At 39.9% G+C, this 18,650-nt stretch overlaps 1 protein-coding gene across 11 annotated transcripts in view; it reads right to left on the bottom strand.

Annotated features, from left to right (window-relative positions):
* The window catches only part of LMO7 (LIM domain 7), a 204,021-nt gene that overhangs the window by 40,529 nt on the left and 144,842 nt on the right, over positions 1–18,650 (bottom strand). For 4 of the 11 annotated variants that reach the window (XM_032314733.1, XM_032314729.1, XM_032314728.1 and 1 more), the window contains 7 exons: positions 14,094–14,292; positions 10,474–10,726; positions 9,854–10,138; positions 9,264–9,542; positions 8,780–8,983; positions 7,174–7,893; positions 6,165–6,194 (listed from right to left, as the gene is read on the bottom strand). In XM_032314733.1, the coding sequence (XP_032170624.1) occupies positions 6,165–6,194; positions 7,174–7,893; positions 8,780–8,983; positions 9,264–9,542; positions 9,854–10,138; positions 10,474–10,726; positions 14,094–14,292 (1,970 nt within the window). The remainder of the gene's footprint in view (positions 1–6,164; positions 6,195–7,173; positions 7,894–8,779; positions 8,984–9,263; positions 9,543–9,853; positions 10,139–10,473; positions 10,727–14,093; positions 14,293–18,650) is intronic. The other 7 variants (XM_032314736.1, XM_032314735.1, XM_032314739.1 and 4 more) reach the window with 5 other exon arrangements.

The following is an 18,650-nucleotide window of genomic DNA, read 5'->3' on the forward strand; positions in this document are numbered from 1 at the left end:
CCAATTACTTGTTGAATAAATATCTGCATGGATATCCCCTAGGCACCTTAGTTGTAAAAGGACCAATTGAAATAATATCTAAGAAGGGTTTTGTAAACTATAACTCACTAAACACATGGTTATTGTTGATGTAGCCAAACTCAATCTTGTCCCCAAACCTGCTTTTCTGCCTGTGGCTGTTAATGGTGTAACCTGCTTCCAATCATCCACATTTGAAACCTAAGAGCCATTTTTCACCTTTGCCTCTCCCTTCTCCCTACTTTCAATTAGTTATCAAGTCCTCTTATTCAGTGTCTTTTTCTTTCCACTTCTTTTGCCAACACCCTAGATCAGAACACAGTCAACTCTTACCTAGACCTTTAAAGTAGCTTAAATTATCACCCAGGCTCCAGGTCTAGTGAACCTGTCTTTAACTGTTCCAATATGAAAGCCCTTCATCTGTATATATACCTTTTAAAATGCCACTCATTCCTCAGGATCCCAGATACATTAAACACTGGATGGGTATGTATAACTTTCTATTCATTCTCCCACTTGAACTTGACTTGTCATAGACCAAAAACATGATTATTCACCCATAACATACTCATCAATAAAATTCAACTCCATCCTCCAGATTACAGGCCAAAAATCTTGGAGTCCTCCTAGATGCCTCTCTTTTTCTTATACATCATAACTGATCCCATCAGTAAACACTGTCAGTCTACCATCTAATTATAACTAGGACACAACCACTTCTCACCACGTCTACCATTACCACCCTGATCCAAGCCATCGTATCTCCCACATGGATTATTACAATAATCAGTCTTCCTGCTTCTACCCCTTCCTGCTCAACAGTATATGCTTAAAGCACAGCCAGAGGGATCTTCTCAAAACTGCACTCAGATCGTGACATCTCTGTACCATGCACCCACCAGTTTCTTTCCATTTCACACAAGTTAAAAGCAGATTCTTCCAAGACCTAGGACATTACCTGGATCCTGCCCACCTCTCTCAGCTCATCTCCCATCACGCCCTTGACGCACACTGCTCCACCAACTGGTTTCCTTGCATGTGCCCAACCTCCTGCTCTTCTACTGACTCTTCAACCAATCATATGGCTTATCTCTTCCAGTCATTTGCTTGGACATTACCTCAATGCTTCCCTCCCTGACCACCCTACACAAAAGATGTGTTTATGGACACATCACCTGCCTCATCTTATATGATTACAAAGCAGGAATTTTGTCTCCGTATCACCTCAGCCTAGAAGAGTGTCCAGCCTATGGTAGGTGTTGATAAATGTATTGATCTAGAGAATATTCTACCACTTGGATAATAATTCCTACCTCTTCTATGCCAAAAGTGGTCTGGCCTATCTCTCCACTCCTCTAATGCTTTAGCTATACCTTTCTCCTAGCATTACAGGGTTTTGTGTGTGTGTGTGTGTGTGTGTGTGTGTGTTTGCACGCACGTGTGCTTAGTTTAGCTCCCTCACAAATCCACATGTCATTTGGAGAAAAACCCATTAACACATAACAAGGCATGTAGGATACATGCATTTAACACCTGTCCAAGAATGAGGTATGTTTTTATCATACTTAATCAAGCAAAATAAACTCAAAGTGTTTCTTTTTATGTGTGTAGGATAAATCAGGATTTCCTCCCCAATGTTTTTTAAGAAAAGCTTTGTAGGGGGGTGCCTGGGTGGCTCAGTGGGTTAAGCCGCTGCCTTCGGCTCAGGTCATGATCTCAGGGTCCTGGGATCGAGTCCCGCATCGGGCTCTCTGCTCAGCAGGGAGCCTGCTTCCTCCTCTCTCTCTCTCTGCCTGCCTCTCTGCTTACTTGTGATCTCTCTCTATCAAATAAATAAATAAAATCTTTAAAAAAAAGAAAAAGAAAAAGAAAAGCTTTGTAGGATTTATTGAAGAGTATTAAGGAATTACACATAAAATATATATCAAGTTATATACTGGATCTTTAAAAATATATTCTTAACTAGGTATGACTATATATAAACCTGCCTTATGTGATTTTGAAAATATAAATTAAGCTATAACTGCAAAGAATAAGACTTTTTGTGCTAGGATTTTAACAGACTTCCTAAAAAGAGGGAAGAAAAAATTTTTCAGGACCAAGGCATGAGAATAATCTGGATACCCAACAGATACGATTTCCTAAGTTCCAGGACAAACACGGAAATGCTAATATTTTAATAATCTTTTGGTAGGAGGGAAGGCTGATAGTCTCGGCTGGCCCAGACACATCCACGCACGCTCTATTAGCTCTCACCCTCCTGCACTATAAAACCTTAACACAGTCCTTTTCAGAAAACATGTTCACCATGAACAGAGGCTACACTGTCCTCCTGAGAGCTCAGAGCACAGAGCCAGGCACCCAGGAGGAGATCCCCAGTGTGAACGAAGGGAGCCCAACACCGTCCAGAGCAGACTAATCCCAGGCAGGAATGGGAGTTCCCTTTGTTCCTGAGGGTGTAAAGTTACCTAAAGAAAGCCTGGGCACATTCCATTCAGGCTGAACCGAGCACTGGGAACCCTGCTGAGGCTCCCAAGCCTGGTAGTGGCATCAATCTGTATCCCAATCTAACATCACTTAGCTTCTCTGAGCCTCAGGTCCTCATCTTCTAAGCAAGGAAGGGATTGTTGTAAGAAAAGAAGGAAGGTTACACCGCTTGTATTTTAATCACCATCAGTGCTACACACCAACTATTCTTGTGAAGGCAAACATGACTGCATGGGATCTCTTGAACAAAACTCCCAAAACAGCTTCAGACTAGCGAGGCCACCCCAGGCCACACTGATAAAATCTAGAACTTTCTGAGTACAGAAGTCTTTCAGCCAGATCATGAAGAATTCTTTCCTTCCTTATCAGAATTACCAGTATAACATTAAACTCCTGAGGGCTTACCGTGTGCCAGTCACACTGCCAACTGGTCTACCTGGGTTAGCTCCTTAAATGATGCCCTCATCTGGTTCTCCCACTCACTAACTCCACGTCCTTGGGAAAGCTGCAATATCTGTGTCTCTTTCTTCAGGTACCTGCAATGCATCTAATACCTACTGTCTGCCTCACAGACAGAGATAATCTAAGAAGTAAGGGATCAGAAAGGACCAACATGTAGAAAATGTCCTAAATATAAAATCACTGGTTGCTTTAAAGAGCAAGTAGAAATTCCATGATACTAAGTCTGGGGTCCCTGGAGTCCTGAACTTTCAGGGGAAGACAGGGATATACTTATTTATGCATTTTTGAATATATTTTCATTAGGTACTGTAGGAATTCTCGAAAGCATAATCAGTATTAAAACCTGGATAATAGGCTCTAGAGTGACTACAAACTACAATGATAACATAAGAAACTTTTCATTTATAGGTTTACACTCTAAATCAGGTTTTCCCTATAGCAGAACTATTGATATTTTGGGGGTAGAAAATTACTTATCGTAGGGGGCTGTCCTGTGTTTTGCAGGACAATTTAGTGGCATCCCAGGATACAAAAGCACCAGATCGCTAGTAGCAAACCCCCATCCCCAACCCACCCAGTGTAATAATCAGAAATGTCTATGGATATTGCTGAATGTCCACTAGGGACAAGACCTCCAGAAACTCACATCTACTTTATTTGCCTCCTCCTTTTTGTTATTTTAGGTGTCCTCACAGTTCTACAGAATTTTTTGGCCAAAACCCACACAGGAAATGTTCATCTCTTAGTTGTCTCTGGTTACAACTTTACCTTCAATCAGTTTTCATTTCCTGTTGATCCTGGCAGAAGACTGAATGGCTTAGTCCTATTACTAGGACTAAATTATAACGACATACCCTTCCAACAACTTTGTCCTTCACAGCTTCTGCCAAGAGGCATCATAACCATGTTTTCAACTGTCATGGAACCATACAGACAATCCATGCAACATAAAAAGCGCATGTGACAAAATACCACATATAAAGCATCATATTAAAAATAAACAAACTGACAGATGTTAAAGGCCAGTAAAAAGCAAGCCCAAAATGAATAAGCTAAGACTTCAAGAAAGAAGGACCTCTTTCGCCTGGTCCTTCACCAAAAAGAAAGCATTCACGTTACAGGCAGTCATTTTTCAATCCCAGGATGTTAAGCAATAAAGATTTTCCAGGTAAGTATTCTAAGCTTGAAAACAGACAGGATGTCCAAGAAATATCATTAAGAGATATCACTTGTTTCCTATAATAGGAACACGTCTAGAAATAGGAAATAAGTTCTAGATGAAATGCCTATACTCAATCCAACTTTTTGTTTTCATTGCAGCAAATCGGTTTAAGAAAAACATTGCTAACTGATAGAACACTGAAAAAAAAAATGTCCACATAAAAGGTATTGATGACAAGTGGTATAAAACGCACTTTAGTGTTCTGAAGACATTTTCGCTTTACTCTCCATTATCTGACAAGTCATGCATTATTCATCAGTCTCAATTTACAGACAGCCTTGCTTTATTTGTATTACCGTGGCGCTCAACTACAAGGGGGACCAGGCTTTAAAACAAATACTGTACTGCGCGAGCAACAATCTGGAAATAGTCTACAGAAGGTATTTGCTGCTGCCAGCTAGAGCCAGAAAGATCTCTAGCTTTCTGAACTCGGCATTTGGGTTCCTATTCTGTCTTCTTAGCCCAGTCAGATGGGGCACATCCCTCCAGAGGAACACAGAGAGTCCCGGAAATAGCTCTGCGTGCTGGCGTTCCCAGATCCCATGCCTGTACTCAGGGTCCTTCCATCCTCTTTAAGAAAAACAAACTGCTGCCATTATCAGGTCTTATTAGCAATGAAAATTCTGGAAGTTTTCATTCAAAATGCTCAAAGCTGCAAAGACTTTTCATTCGTTAAAAAAGCTTTCCCGTGATGAAATGAGCAGATGCTTAAGCATCATGCTGTCCAGCACCTCGTTCACCCTCACCAAAGAGAAAGCTTTCAGCCCTGAGGAGCTGGAAAGGGAATAATGTGCCTTTGCATGGCACATTGAAAGCATGCTGGAGACTGATTTTTTAAAATCAGTCGCTGAGAAGTACTTGCAATTAGTTGCCCGTGACTCAGTTACACCTCTGATACCTAGAATGGTTATATGGCTTCAAATAGTAATTTTAGTAATTTCCAAGCCTTCTACACTTATTATTATCCAATCCTATCAAAACTAAAGATTCTTAGAAATGACATAAATCCCAGTGGGGGAAGATACTTAGTTGCAAAGGCTTAGGCAGATTTAAATATTTGACATACTTAAATTTTCTTCTTGTTCAAAAACTATTAACAATTAGATTCATAAAGTCACAGAAAGTCTGATGGAAAATATTAAGATGCATTTACCTGGTTATTCTGCACTAAGAATGAATGATTCTACAATGTGCAGTAAAAAGTAAAAGTATGGTAGCATTTGCTTTTAACTGTTACTTTAGGGAAACATTTCCAGAAAATTTTAAAAGATTTCAATTTTTGCAGTTTTGGGAAGCTGATTTTGGCTTTATGACACAGCCATATTATAACTTTTTATTCTAATCAGGAATCGTGAAAATGTTTCCAAACTCTACCAAGAAAAAATTAATGTTATTCCTCATCCCAGTTAATAAAGCTCCCCCCAAAATAGGAGTATATAGATAATGCCAACTGTATGAATTCCAACTTTAAAGTGAATGCTAGCATTCCTTTTCCAACATAGATTTTCTAAAATGTTCTAAAATAACTTTATTTGGAAAAATAAGATAAAATAGAATAAAAGAGCTTTATTTGGGCTTCAACAGGCAGAAGTGAGAATTTTGGTCTTTGTAGCAATCAAATACTAAGTTAAATATACCCAATCTTAGGCAAGTAATTGTGTTACTTTTATTCAACTCCTTAAATTAAAAAAAAAAAAAAAGGAAAAGAATGGGGGGGGGGGGAGACCCAAATTTTAAACTTCTAATAAAAAAAACCTACCGCAGTCACATAGCACTGCATGCACTGTGCACTTGGGCACAGAAATACTACCGTTAGGTTGCAAAATTAAGAAAAATTTTCCCATTTTTTAAAATTACATGCACAGCACACAGCGTCCCCATTTAGTGACATGCCAGAATGGAAGCGCAGTGACATTTTACACAAAGGACAAACAATACACAGATTTTTTTTTTAACTGTGAACTAAAAAACTTACCCATTCTCACCATAAATCTTTTGAAAGAGTCTAAGAAATCAGAAAACCAAAAATTAAAAGTCACTTTTCAGTTCTGTTACTCTCTAAATGTTCAATATCTTTACGATCCTAACTAGAGATGGACAAATCTCAAAAGGTTTTATTACCTTCTTGATAATGTCTCAATTTCTAATTGATCTCATTTCTCAAGGAATCAAATTAAGTGAGATAAAGAGTTTCCTAATTTACCTTGAATCAACAAATCCATAACAAGGAGCCTCCTGTTACCAGGAATAGAAGTTAGATGTGGATCTACTGATTTTAATCAACCTTGTATTTGTCCATCCCAAAGTTCAACAAGCTAAACATCAAAATGGCAAGTTACACAACACATAAATGCAGACACATTATCATCAAAATGGCCATAATTGCATACAGGTAAAATGTAGTAGACGGCAAATAACATTCATGCATTTTAATAAGGGTTGCGCTGAATTCTAAACTATAAATTTAAAAAGTCATATATTGATAGTCCAAGGAACCTAGGTCAAAACCAAAAATCATAATTAAGTTAAATGAAATTTGCAATGCCATATTTTAAAGGAAATGTTTACATATAAAATCATACATTCCAAAATATGAGAAACACAGAAAACTAAACTACAACCAGACTGGTTCAGAAAAGCCTGGACATGAGAATATAAAGTCGATAAACATGGCTGGAAAACAGTTTCCGGAAACATCATGTTGCAGATAGTATCATAGTCTTCCTTGAGGCCAAAGGCAAGGTTTGTGTCTACACATTTTAAAACAGGCCTCAAATAGTTGAATTAGTGTTGTGCAAATATGGAATTGCACTTTTTTCCAAGAAATCACTACAGGTTTCTCACGACAATATAAATTTTTATAGGATGCTTCAAAATGGCCCGTGACATGCAGAGTTGGGCAATACAATTCCACTTTCTCACACAGGAAAAGTTACACAAGACCATCCATGACAAGCAAAATCCTTTCAGAAACACACTCTGACCTCTCGACCATCAGCCGTTTCCTGTGCCTAAGTCTGCTGGCCTCCCGGATGGCCTCCCACTTCCGGAGGTCCGCCTCACTGCAGGGACCAGGGGTGAAACTGACAGGAGGCACAGTCGTCCCCAGTTGCCAAGACTGGATCTTGCGAGTCAACATGTCATCTTTCTTCTGCCTGTAGGAAGGCACTAATACTCTACAGCTCTTCCTTTTTTCTTTGGGTGGGCGTGTCCTTTCAAGTACACAGAGGAATTTTGCTTGAATTTCTGGAGGAAGAGTCCAGGGTTCGGGGAAAGGGACCGGTTGGTATCTATCTGGGGCCCCTGACAGAGGCACCTCTTTTTTCTGTGCTGGAATTCGGCGAACAATCATATCATCTTTTTCTAGATCTGGAAGTACAGGTTCACCTTCTCTACACTGCAGAATTATATCTCGCTCTACAGGATCATCTTGCTCGGAAAACCTTCTAAAGTCTTCAAAAGCCCGGAGAACATATGGATTTGCATGGAAAGCTCCAGTCTTTCTGACAAAGAAATCATCATTCTCTAAGTCAGGATCGAGGGTTGACATCTCAAGGTCATCTCTTTTATACCCCGGTGCAGAAGAGAGATTCTTTCTGCGTGTTATGAGCCTTGGGCCAGCAGTGGGATCAATTTTGATATTTGTTTCAGAAGATAAGATGTCATCAGAGTATGTTTGGAGTGCCTGAAGTAATAAAAACTGACTGAAGCACAGAAAAGAAAAAGGAAGGGAGAATCTTATTAAGTTTAGGTTGAAAAGGTAATTAGGCAGCAGAGCAACTAGCCCGTTACCATGGGTGAATTATTTTAGGGTACCATGGGAGAGATTCTTGCTTGGAAGAAAGACTAGCCTTTAACACCATCACCCGTGACCTTCTTGGATACCATTTAAAGAAGCAAATTCAGAGTGTACTTCTTGGCAAAGGTGGGCACCAGCCAGGTCAGCTGATGGGGCTAGAATGTAGACAGAGCGCACTTAGTGCACTTGCCTCTCTGTCGTACATACATCTGCTTTCTCCCTTCCCTTATTCTGTTAGCCACGGTGATGTAGACCCCATCCCAGAGAAGCAGGAGCGATCTTGATGAGATCAAAGAGTTGGTCATCAAGCACTTTATGCAACCAGGTAGTCAGCAGAATTTTAAAAAGAAAAGAAAAGAAAACGCTGTGAACCTTTCAAAAAGACCCTGATGAATCTTTTCTTTGCCTTTTCCCACCAGACTGGCAGGCCCTGATGTTTATCTAAAAGTTATTTCCTTTCTCCACATCTCCACACAGAACACAACCATATACTAAGTTCAACTTCTGCAAAAGCTTTTTAGAAATAGTTTTCCAAAAGATTTGACTATGCCCCACATAACTATGTACTATCTTGTACATCATTGCGCTGAAGAATAGTTAACTTTATAGACTTCCAAGCTTATGCGCTCCCACAGAAAGCAATGCGTCATACATTAGGCTTTTGTGCTAAATATTATGAATGAGGTGTCAGGATCCAGCACGTCACGGTCAGAGATTAATGGAGCAGCAGCAGCTGGCGCAGGGGTCCCAGGCCAGACTCAAGGCGGGCAGGCTCATGCACACAGATACACCTGGGCTCCTCGGCGGCACTGCTGCTTCTCCTGGCTGCAAGGGTGTCCCGGGAGTTCCTGGCCCCTTTGGTTGCCAATTCCAGCAGTAGTGAACGTCTTTGGCAGCTGCTGTCTAGCCTATGTTTTGCTTTTTGGATTCTACTAAAAATGGAGGAGCTTCTGTCCGAGCCCAAATCCTCATCCTCAGAATCTGAATTCCTCCTACTGTAGAGCGATGCAGAGAAAGGAGGGAGGGAAGGAGAAAGAGTTGGAGAATACTACAACTACTGAAAATCCTGCCATGCAGAAGGCTTTTTAAGATCCAGGTCCTAAGGTTTACATTTAAACAGCATTTTTTTTTTTCTTTTGCAGTTACAGAGGTTCTATAGGTATTGAAGAGAAAAGTAACCTTTCTCTCTCTCTCTCCTAAGCAGCACACATAGAATGCACCGAGCCAGGGTGCCGAAGGAACACTAGGACAACAGAAACGTGCACAGAGACAAACCTGAATCCCTGAAATTCTTTATACCATGGTCTGTAAGTTTCTCTTTTTATTCTTTTCCAGTTCACATCTTCTGGGATCCAACATTTGGGAAGAAACTGATCAAAAGCATTCCCTGGGTTTGGTATGACTGGACTTAGCTTTCGCACATAAAGATCATCCTTGATGGTGTTGGGCAAGCTTGTCTTGGTTTCTTCCACTTCCAAGTAACAAGAGGACCTTGAAGCTTCTTGTGCTCTTGGCCAGTTCTCCACATTTCTGCCCCAAGTTCTCCTCTCGTTACTGTTCAAAACATCCAACCGGTTAAGATACCGAATGACAATTTGTGACACAGAACAAAAAGGCATGCTTTTTGGCTCACAGAGTTTATGCCACTGGATGGGACAAATTAGTTGCCACTCTCATCATTATAGTTCCTAGAACAAAGTTAAGGCATTATAACGGCATCTCATTTTAATTAGAGAATAACTTGATACACAAGGGCCAAGGATAATTATAAGATGTGTTAAAAAGAGACAAACTGCAAACAACCTGGGGTGTTATGTATCAAAACCAACATCACAGACACTCTGATCTGGGAGAATTTTTCTGACCTCGTCAGTGCGTACGGCCCAGGGGCTAATGTGTCAGCAGGAGGAAACCTTGGTGAGTAAGAGCTAGGAGAGGTGGTTTTCGATGTGAAACACTCGGGCCTCTTTTTCACTCGGAATCTACGGTTGGCTAAGTCATCCAAAACTATATCAGGCAACCTTCGCTCATCCTCGGAGTCCGAACCACTTTCAGAACCATACACTTCCTTCTGACAGCAAGTTGCATTTGACAAATCCCACTCTGCTCTGCTAATTTGATGGGAAATTAAAGGACTGTCTGTGTGTCCACTGAGATCAATCAAGACAGGGGAAAAAAATGGAAGAAAATAACTGCTCACAATGAACAACAAAAGTCATCTAATCAGCTGAAAGATGTCATTAGGCTAAAGGCATGCGTCTAAAATAGAACCGGCTCTTCCTAGGCTGACACTTCAAATGGAAGAAATATCATCAGGATATGCATGACTAGAGATATAGGTAAGAAAAAAATTTTTTCATTACTGAAATTTATTATCCATGAAATACATTTTTAAGAACCGTTCCTTTTCCCATATTTAAAATCCCAGCAAATTCACAAAGCATACTGAATTTTAAAACACCATCATCAGCTTGCATCCCAGTACCTTGGAAATGTTCCATCTGCTTCTGGATACACCGGGCTGGCCCAACTTCTTCTGTTATCCTCATTTTTGTCCGGCTTTTTCTTCCTCAATGGCGCCGGCACATAGGACGGCTGTCTACTTTTATTGGGCAAAAAACGATTGAACGGTAAAGCAGATTTGGGTTCAATGGCTGAAATCCTTCGATAGGACATATCATCTTTATTATAATCCTGCATTTTGGATGTAAATTCAGAATCTGTGTCACTTTCACAACCTATAAAAAAAGCAAGAGAATTTGCTTTATTCTCCAGATCATTTGTCTAACTGAACCCACACAGCGAGCCTGCTTTGTCCTTCCCTTGGAAACCCAGGGCTCTTCTGCTAACTCTGGGGAATATTTTTAGAAATTTGTCATGAAGTTGTGATAAGATCCATTAGGAGGAACTTGCTTTGCATACTGTAGGCGCATGCGCTACATTCTTTTCCTGTTGTATAGTCTAAGCAGAAAACGTCCCCATTAACCACTGAATTCCTTCTCTTCCCAATATTCCTTGCCCCTGTGACTTTACATCAAATTTATTGGTGGGACGCAATAAACTTGTAATGAGTAACACGTAGCGATCGAGTCAAAGATGCCTAAAATGAGATCCAAGAGTCATTCAAGGGAAAGTCCGCAATTTAAAATAAAGTATGCCGTTGTCTCAAATTTCTGTGAGGTGAGAGATACGGGAGGACATGGAAAGAGAAGCAGAAAGCACAATATCACAAAGGGGTTAGCCAGATCCTTGTGAGACCTCTAGAAGCAAAAGTCACACATCAGAGAGGAGGCTGGGACTTTAGAAATCATTTGGTTCAAAGGAATATCAAGTCTCATTCCTAAACGAACACACACAACTCAAGGTTTTTTGAGGGTGGCCATGGAAATATTAGGAACCTTGTGTTTTGATCCCCAATCATTCAAACACAAATTCAAAACAATGTACTTTGACACACCTCAAGGTCAGACAGATACAAATCCTGATCTGTTTTTATAAAATAAAGAAGTCTGCTCTTTTTTAAAGGAACAGGAACAAAAGAGGCTACAAAGTACTACTAGAGATCCAAGCTGAGTTGTCCCCCTTATCTGCCCTTTTCTTCCTGCTTCTGTGTATCTGTAAAGAAAGTTTGCAAATGTTTCTTGCTTCCCACCAGGGCTCCCTGGGAGCATGACCTTGCTCCATACCCACGGACCTGAGGACCTGAGAACTGTAGCTTCTCGGCACTAAGAACCCCTATAGGGTTAACCTGTGCTGGAGCCGGTCTGGTCTCCTCTCTCCTGCTCACCAGAAATCTACAGTCAGTAACACTGAGAACAGTCTACAGGAAGTGGTTGAGCACACCCCTGTGAGACCAGGAGGCCGGAACAGGGTAAGGGAGAAAAGGCAGAAAGGGAGGAAGCAGCAGCCACTAAGACCAGGAGGGTTAAGAGTCAATCTGATGCTTCATTTTTACGACCTCCTAAAGATGACATCTTTGGCAAAGAAGAAAGATCTTAAAGAGTTTTGCCAAAATGTGTACCTGTGAAATTTTAAACACACAGGGAGATTATTCTACTTTGGAATATTTAAACTTAAAATCTCTTTATTTTTGAGTCCAGTGGCGTTTTCTACAGAGTAGGCAAATATTCTCGATAGAATAAGGGGTTTTATATAAAACCAAGCACCTTGACTCTGCCATGCTGTTAACCTAAAAATATTATCCTAACGGCGGAGATCAGTTTGGGATTACACCAGTACGTAGCAGAATTTCAGCATACTGATCACAAAAGTTCAATTATCTGTGCAGCCAGTAGGCTTTTCTTCCCTTCCTCAGTTGTAAGGACTTAGCCTTCCCTTCCACCCTCTTCAAACAAGCTCTGCAACTCCCTCCCCACTATCAGGAAGCAGGGCACAGTGGCCTTCTGCTTTCTGTCACATGTACCAGGCATCCACTCCAGCAAGTATCCAACAAGAGGACTTTCATTCCACACCCTAGGCCCACCGTACAGGAAGCACCGGAAGTCTATTCCCACATGCCCTCGGTCTTTGTGGGCAGGATACATGTAAACAGTGCATGTGTTAGGTTATCCAGTCAGCACAAAGCAATATAGTGTGTTGAGAATTTCAGCCTCTGCTTTTACAGCTTTAATCACTCAGATGAATTATAAGCTCAGATTCATTTCCTTAAAACTGTGCTGGTCATCTGGGCTACGGAAATGTCAGAGAGCAGACGTCGGACAGCAGGCAACCACCGGAGAGCAACCAACGAACACAGAAGCAAATATAAAAGTTAACTCTTAGATAGCTACTTACTTTTTAAATTTCAAATGTCACTACTGCTCTAAAACCTAAGAATGTGGGGGTTGGTGATCCTTAATTTGTTGATTAATTTTCTTTTTCAAAACCAAATCTATCATACATCACTTTTATGTAAAACTACATCAGAACAACAACAAAGGTTGCTGTTGATGACTGTGTGCTGAGTATTTAGGACAAGTATAAGGTACTCTGAGGTACCTCAGAAAAACAAGATGTATAAATAATGTAGGGGTAAATATGTATAAAGCGAAAATAGTACAATGTCATGGTAGAACTAGGTGGCCAGAACATGGGTCTTCAACTGTAAAATTCTTTCAACTTTGCTGAGGTTTTAAATGTTTTGTAATAAGAACCTTAGGAAAAACAACTAAAAATTTAAGTGTGATTATCAATATAACCCGCAAAGTAAAATCCCTAACAATCTAGCACAAATCCATGACCAGAACTCTCAATGTTTTCATGTTGATGGTAGAAGCACAGAAATTTTACTGGTGGTTTCAATCTACCTAAATATGAATTGTTAGAGGTACACAGTAAGAAATTTCTGACACCACCCAATGGCCACTGGAAGAAGACATACACTTAAATAACTGATCAGGATTTTGAAAGAAGGGTCCTCTCATAACAGAGTAACTTTCATTTGCATGTTCTTTCCTCATACCATCCTGGATTTACTCTGGACTAAGAGAAGCAAAAGAGGTTTTCTAATACCATGCTAGTACGGCTACTGAATTTATCAAAGTTTAGCATAATACTCCATCATGATAGGTATCAATCTTTTTTGGGGAGAGTATTATGGAAATATTCTTCTTGCTTTTCCTTAAGTTTTTTATTTTTTTATCTTTTGGGGAGAAAATTATTCAGGAACTAGAACAGACTTTTATAGACTCTTTCTTTTTTATGTGTAAATGTATCAGTGAATAGGCCTCCGAGCACAGATTATTAAACTTGAATCTGGAGAAAAGAGAATGAGGATCGATTATCACTGATTCAACAGGTCTCGGTTAATAGTCTCCCTGCTTTCCTCTGAACATGGAAGGATTAAAAAAAAAAAAAAAAAAGTGAAAACTATCACCATTCTAGTGGTGATACAGTGAGGAAGGAATGAGAAAGACAAAGGAAAAGAAAAAGAAAAAAGAGAAAGAAAAGGAAAAAAAAACCGTCCAATAGTCTAGTCTCTGTGAAAATCCACATTTTGGTAAAATGTTTGCCCCAATAGATTTTGCTCCACTTTTCTCCTACCATTCCCAAATCTGTCTTAACATGCAAACACATTAAAAGTAAACAGTCAAAAATGCAACTCACCCTCACGTCCACCTCTCAATGTGATATCAGAAGAGCAGCTTGTGAATGACCTAGACCCCAAGGAGTCCAAGCTTTCGAAGGAGTCTTCTCGCTTATGGTTGCCTGGAGAAGTAGGAAATTCTCCACGTTCAGCACACCAGATATCCCCGTAACCACTGTCCCTGCCGCTCCTTTTCAGGCAGCTGGAGTCTTCTAGAGCCTAAAGGAAAAGTTTTTAAAGAAGTTATTATAAACTTTCAAAAATGCAATCAGTCTTTACTTGTTTGCAGAGCTCAAGTTATGCTATTTTTGATAGGGGAGGCAATGAGATTTCTCTGTGAACCAAAAAAAGAAAATCTGGCAAAAATCAGAGTATAAATCTGTAAATGTTTTCCCAATATACTTGGCACCTTTGTAACAATAAGGAGGTATTAAAAAAAAAGGAGGCATTCAATATTATTTAATAAAAGACTATCATTTATTTAAAAATAATGGGGGAACATTTTAAGAGAAGAAAAGCTAATAATACATTCAAGTGATAAAGTCAGTGATTATTTATCTGGCAATAAACATAAAAGGAGTCAAAGCATAAAGCCAACCATAATTTTGATATCCAAAAAGGAGGTAAGTTCATAAGATTACAGTCAGCCTACCTCCAGGAAATATTTTGAGGTTTTATAATGAAGTCACTGTAATTAATATGGTTTCTTAACAAAAACCTTTAAGAACAGAAAGAAGACACAACAGCAAGCACACACCACAGAATTCACTCATCTTCACTGATTACAAAAAACCTAGATCTGCCAAGAAAGCAGACTTGATTGTGGGTATTCAAAATTTACGTTCTCTGAATCCAAATAAGTATTTGTTTGGCTCATGTAAGACATATATATAGACATGTAACAAACATGATTAGCCATAGGTTTGTAAATTACACAGAACTTCATTTAAAAGCATAATTTGGGGGAACCTGGCTCACTCAGTGAGGAAAGTGTGACTCTTGATCTTGGAGTTGTAAGTTTGTTGTTTTGGTTTTTTTTTAAGATTTTATTTATTTATTTAATAGAGAGAGACACAGCAAGAGAGGGAACACAGCAGAGGAAGTGGGAGAGGGAAAAGCAGGCTTCCCACAGAGCAGGGAGCCCGATGCAGGACCCGATCCCAGGACTCCGAGATCATGACCCGAGCCGAAGGCAGACACTTAATGACTGAGCCACCCAGGTGCCTGGAGTTGTAAGTTTGACCCCTATGTTGGGTACAGAGATTATTTAAAAGTAAAATCTTTAGAAGATCTGATATTTAGATATTTTAGATATGTTAGATATATTTAGAAGATATATATGTGTGTGTGTGTATGTATATATAGCATTATTTATTTGAGAGACAGAGATCACAAGTAGGCAGAGAGGCAGACAGAGAGAGAGAGAGGAGGAAGCAGGCTCCCTGCTGAGCAGAGGGCCCGATGTGGGGCTCAATCCCAGGAGCCTCAGATCATGACCCGAGCTAAAGGCATAGCCTTTAACCCACTAAGCCACCCAGGCGCCCCTATAGCATTATTTTGAATAACATTTCTCTATGAAAATGTTAATAGCAAAATAAAACTAGACTTTTTTTTTTTTAAGATTTTATTTATTTATTTATTTGACAGAGAGAGAGATCACAAGCAGGCAGGCAGGCAGAGAGAGAAGGAAGCAGGCTCTCCGCAGAGCAGAGAGCCCGATGCGGGGCTCAATCCCAGGATGCTGGGATCATGACCTGAGCCGAAGGCAGAGGCTTTAACCCACTGAGCCACCCAGGAGCCCCAAAGCTAGACTTTCTAAAATTAGAATTTCAATAAAATTATAAAGTCCTCCCAATATATAGTAATCAAAGAATATCTATGACTAACTTTTTCCTACAGTGAAGGTGAATGTGTCGTTAGTGGACAAATCAGAAATGCTAGCTGCAGATGAGCTAGCTACAGAGAGTGTGAAGAATGCCGGAATTCGTAACACCAAGATGTAATATGTGAATCTTGATTAAATCAGAATTCAGATAAAATAAGCCGTCAACAAAAGTTGGGAGACAGTTGGCTAATTTTGAATATGGACTTGATATTAGATGGTAGGGAACATTTACTAATTTCCTTCAGTATAACAGACATTGTAGCTACACGGAGGAATACTTTTGCTCCGACGAGATGCTGGCTAAGTTTTTAGAGGTGAGAGATCTGTAATTTACCTTGAAATGATTAAGTAGAAACAAATGAATGGGTAGACAAGTAAAGCCCATATGGGGAGGTTTTAATAGCTGAGTCGGATGACACGTATTTGGGTATTTGTTGTACAATCCTTTCAACTTTCATTTGTGAACACTTTCAACATATGGATAAAGTTGAAAAAAGAATGTGCACAATGCATAATTAGCAGCTGTCCTGGGCACACTTTTGGCTGAGACTGGATCTGTCCATTCTTGGCTCAACTCCCTGACCAATATGTGAAGCATCCTTAAGGTCTAGTGGATTTATGTGAGATTTCATATACATCAGACACCAGATACCCTGACATTAGAGAGAGTTGGCAACCTGCCATGAAAACGTGAGCACCTACAACTTGCATCTCATTTCCAAGGAGATGGGGAAGCTGGGCCTAGTGCTGATACCACCAAAATACTTCTCAAAATATAAAAAGATTTTTAAATTTCTGAGAAAATCTATAGACCCATCAGTTTTCTTAGAAATGTACTTGTTGAATCTCAGAGTCCTTGACTCAGAGGGAGATGATTTTTGACCTCATAAAATGTTCAAGTTATTGATGATGGGCCACTTCAGTGATAAAAGAACCTGAGTCTGACTCTGGTGCCTGGTTTTTACAAGAACTTCCCTCTGACCAGCCACTTAAAATGAGTCACCTCCAGTTTATATGATGACTCAGGTATGACAGCTTACCAAGTGTTTTTTTGTTGTTGTTGGTTTTTTTTTTTTTTTAAGATTTTATTCATTTATTTGACAGACAGAGATCACAAGTCGGCAGAGAGGCAGACAGAGAGAGAGGAGGAAGCAGGCTCTCTGCTGAGCAGAGAGCCATATGTGGGGCTCGATCCCAGGACCCCGGGATCATGACCCAAGCCAAAGGCAGGGGCCTTAACCCACTGAGCCACCCAGACGCCCCTCAAGTGTGTTTTTTAACTGACACTCTGGTTTGGCCATTAAGCATTATCTATTTCAGTGTGAAACACTTGAACAAGTGACTGTTAGGAGTACAGATGCGAAACAGTGACCAGAGAGATACATTGACACACTTCCTATAGCCATCCCCATTCCATAATAATGGACTGGAAACAGCTGTAGTTTTATCTATGAAAATGTTTTACCTACTCTTGTTTTAACACTAGTGACAGGAAACAGCTTTGAATAAAGAATTCCCCAGCACAAACGCTGTACTAGGATTATTCAATCTGAGTCAGACTGCCATAAAAAGAACCAAAGGCTGTAAGAGAGCACTAAGACAGGAGCCAAAGTCCCATACTATTTTTAACTAGAAGTTTTCTTAGCTGGCATAACTGTAAGGCAAGGCTCTGCTCATGTCCCAAGCTACCTCCACCGTCATCTGTCACAGCCTTATCCTCTCCCACTGCAGTGACCTATCTGTTCATCTGTCTCCCTCAGAGAGTGGTGCTCTAGGAGGATGGCCTTTTGCGAGTGTTCGAGTGTTCTCCCAACATCTAGAACAACGCTTGTGCAAGATAACTCTAATACCTGAATTAATTCTTTCAAAAAATTTGAGTGAAGTACTATCAACTCTCTCCAATTGAAAAGCAATAAAAATCAAGAAGGAATACCTATAATCTCATCTTTCTGCAATGTATGTAGCTGGGCTCAGGCAGAAGTATTTGAAGATCAGAGTCAATGTAAGGCAAGGTGTTCATCTTCATCGTAACATTTCTATCTTCCAATTATGGTAACTAACATTTATTACATCCTTACAATGTGCCACAGACTAATGTTAAATACCTTCTCAGTACAGTGCCATTTAATCATTATAAAAATCCATGCAGCAACTACTGTTAATTAGACAGTAGCATATTATTTTAGTTACCTATTTTCTTCTGAGCACTGCAAATTCCCCTGGATCAATATTCCCCTAGGAAATTTAATTTTCCCATTTGGATCTTACAAAAGAAAATTTGCTACAACTGTGGTCAGCCCTAGCACTGGACTCTTCCTCAGACAATCCTTAAACATTCAAAAGCTGCAAGACGGACTCCAAGATATAAAGGACTAGAAATGTGTCTAGAACAAAAGAGTCTAATTTAAACCCCTTATCACATTGCATGTAACAGCATTTACTGCTCTCCAGGTAGAAGCAGCAATATGGCAGGAATCATGGGGAAACTGGAGCATGGGCATTGAAGGTATAATGGCCCATGACAAGATATTAAGACAGAGAGACTGAGTAAATTCCACACCTGTAATAGTCCTAAAGCACCTCTCGACTACAGGTTGAGCTCCTAATATAGAAAGAGTTAAGTTCTATCAAGGGCCTTAGAAAGGAAGCAAATGAGTAGGTCACTGAATTACCTAAAACTAAGAAAGAAATA

The sequence above is a fragment of the Mustela erminea genome, chromosome 15, assembly GCF_009829155.1.
Source record: "Mustela erminea isolate mMusErm1 chromosome 15, mMusErm1.Pri, whole genome shotgun sequence".
NCBI classification, from domain to species: Eukaryota; Metazoa; Chordata; class Mammalia; order Carnivora; family Mustelidae; genus Mustela; species Mustela erminea.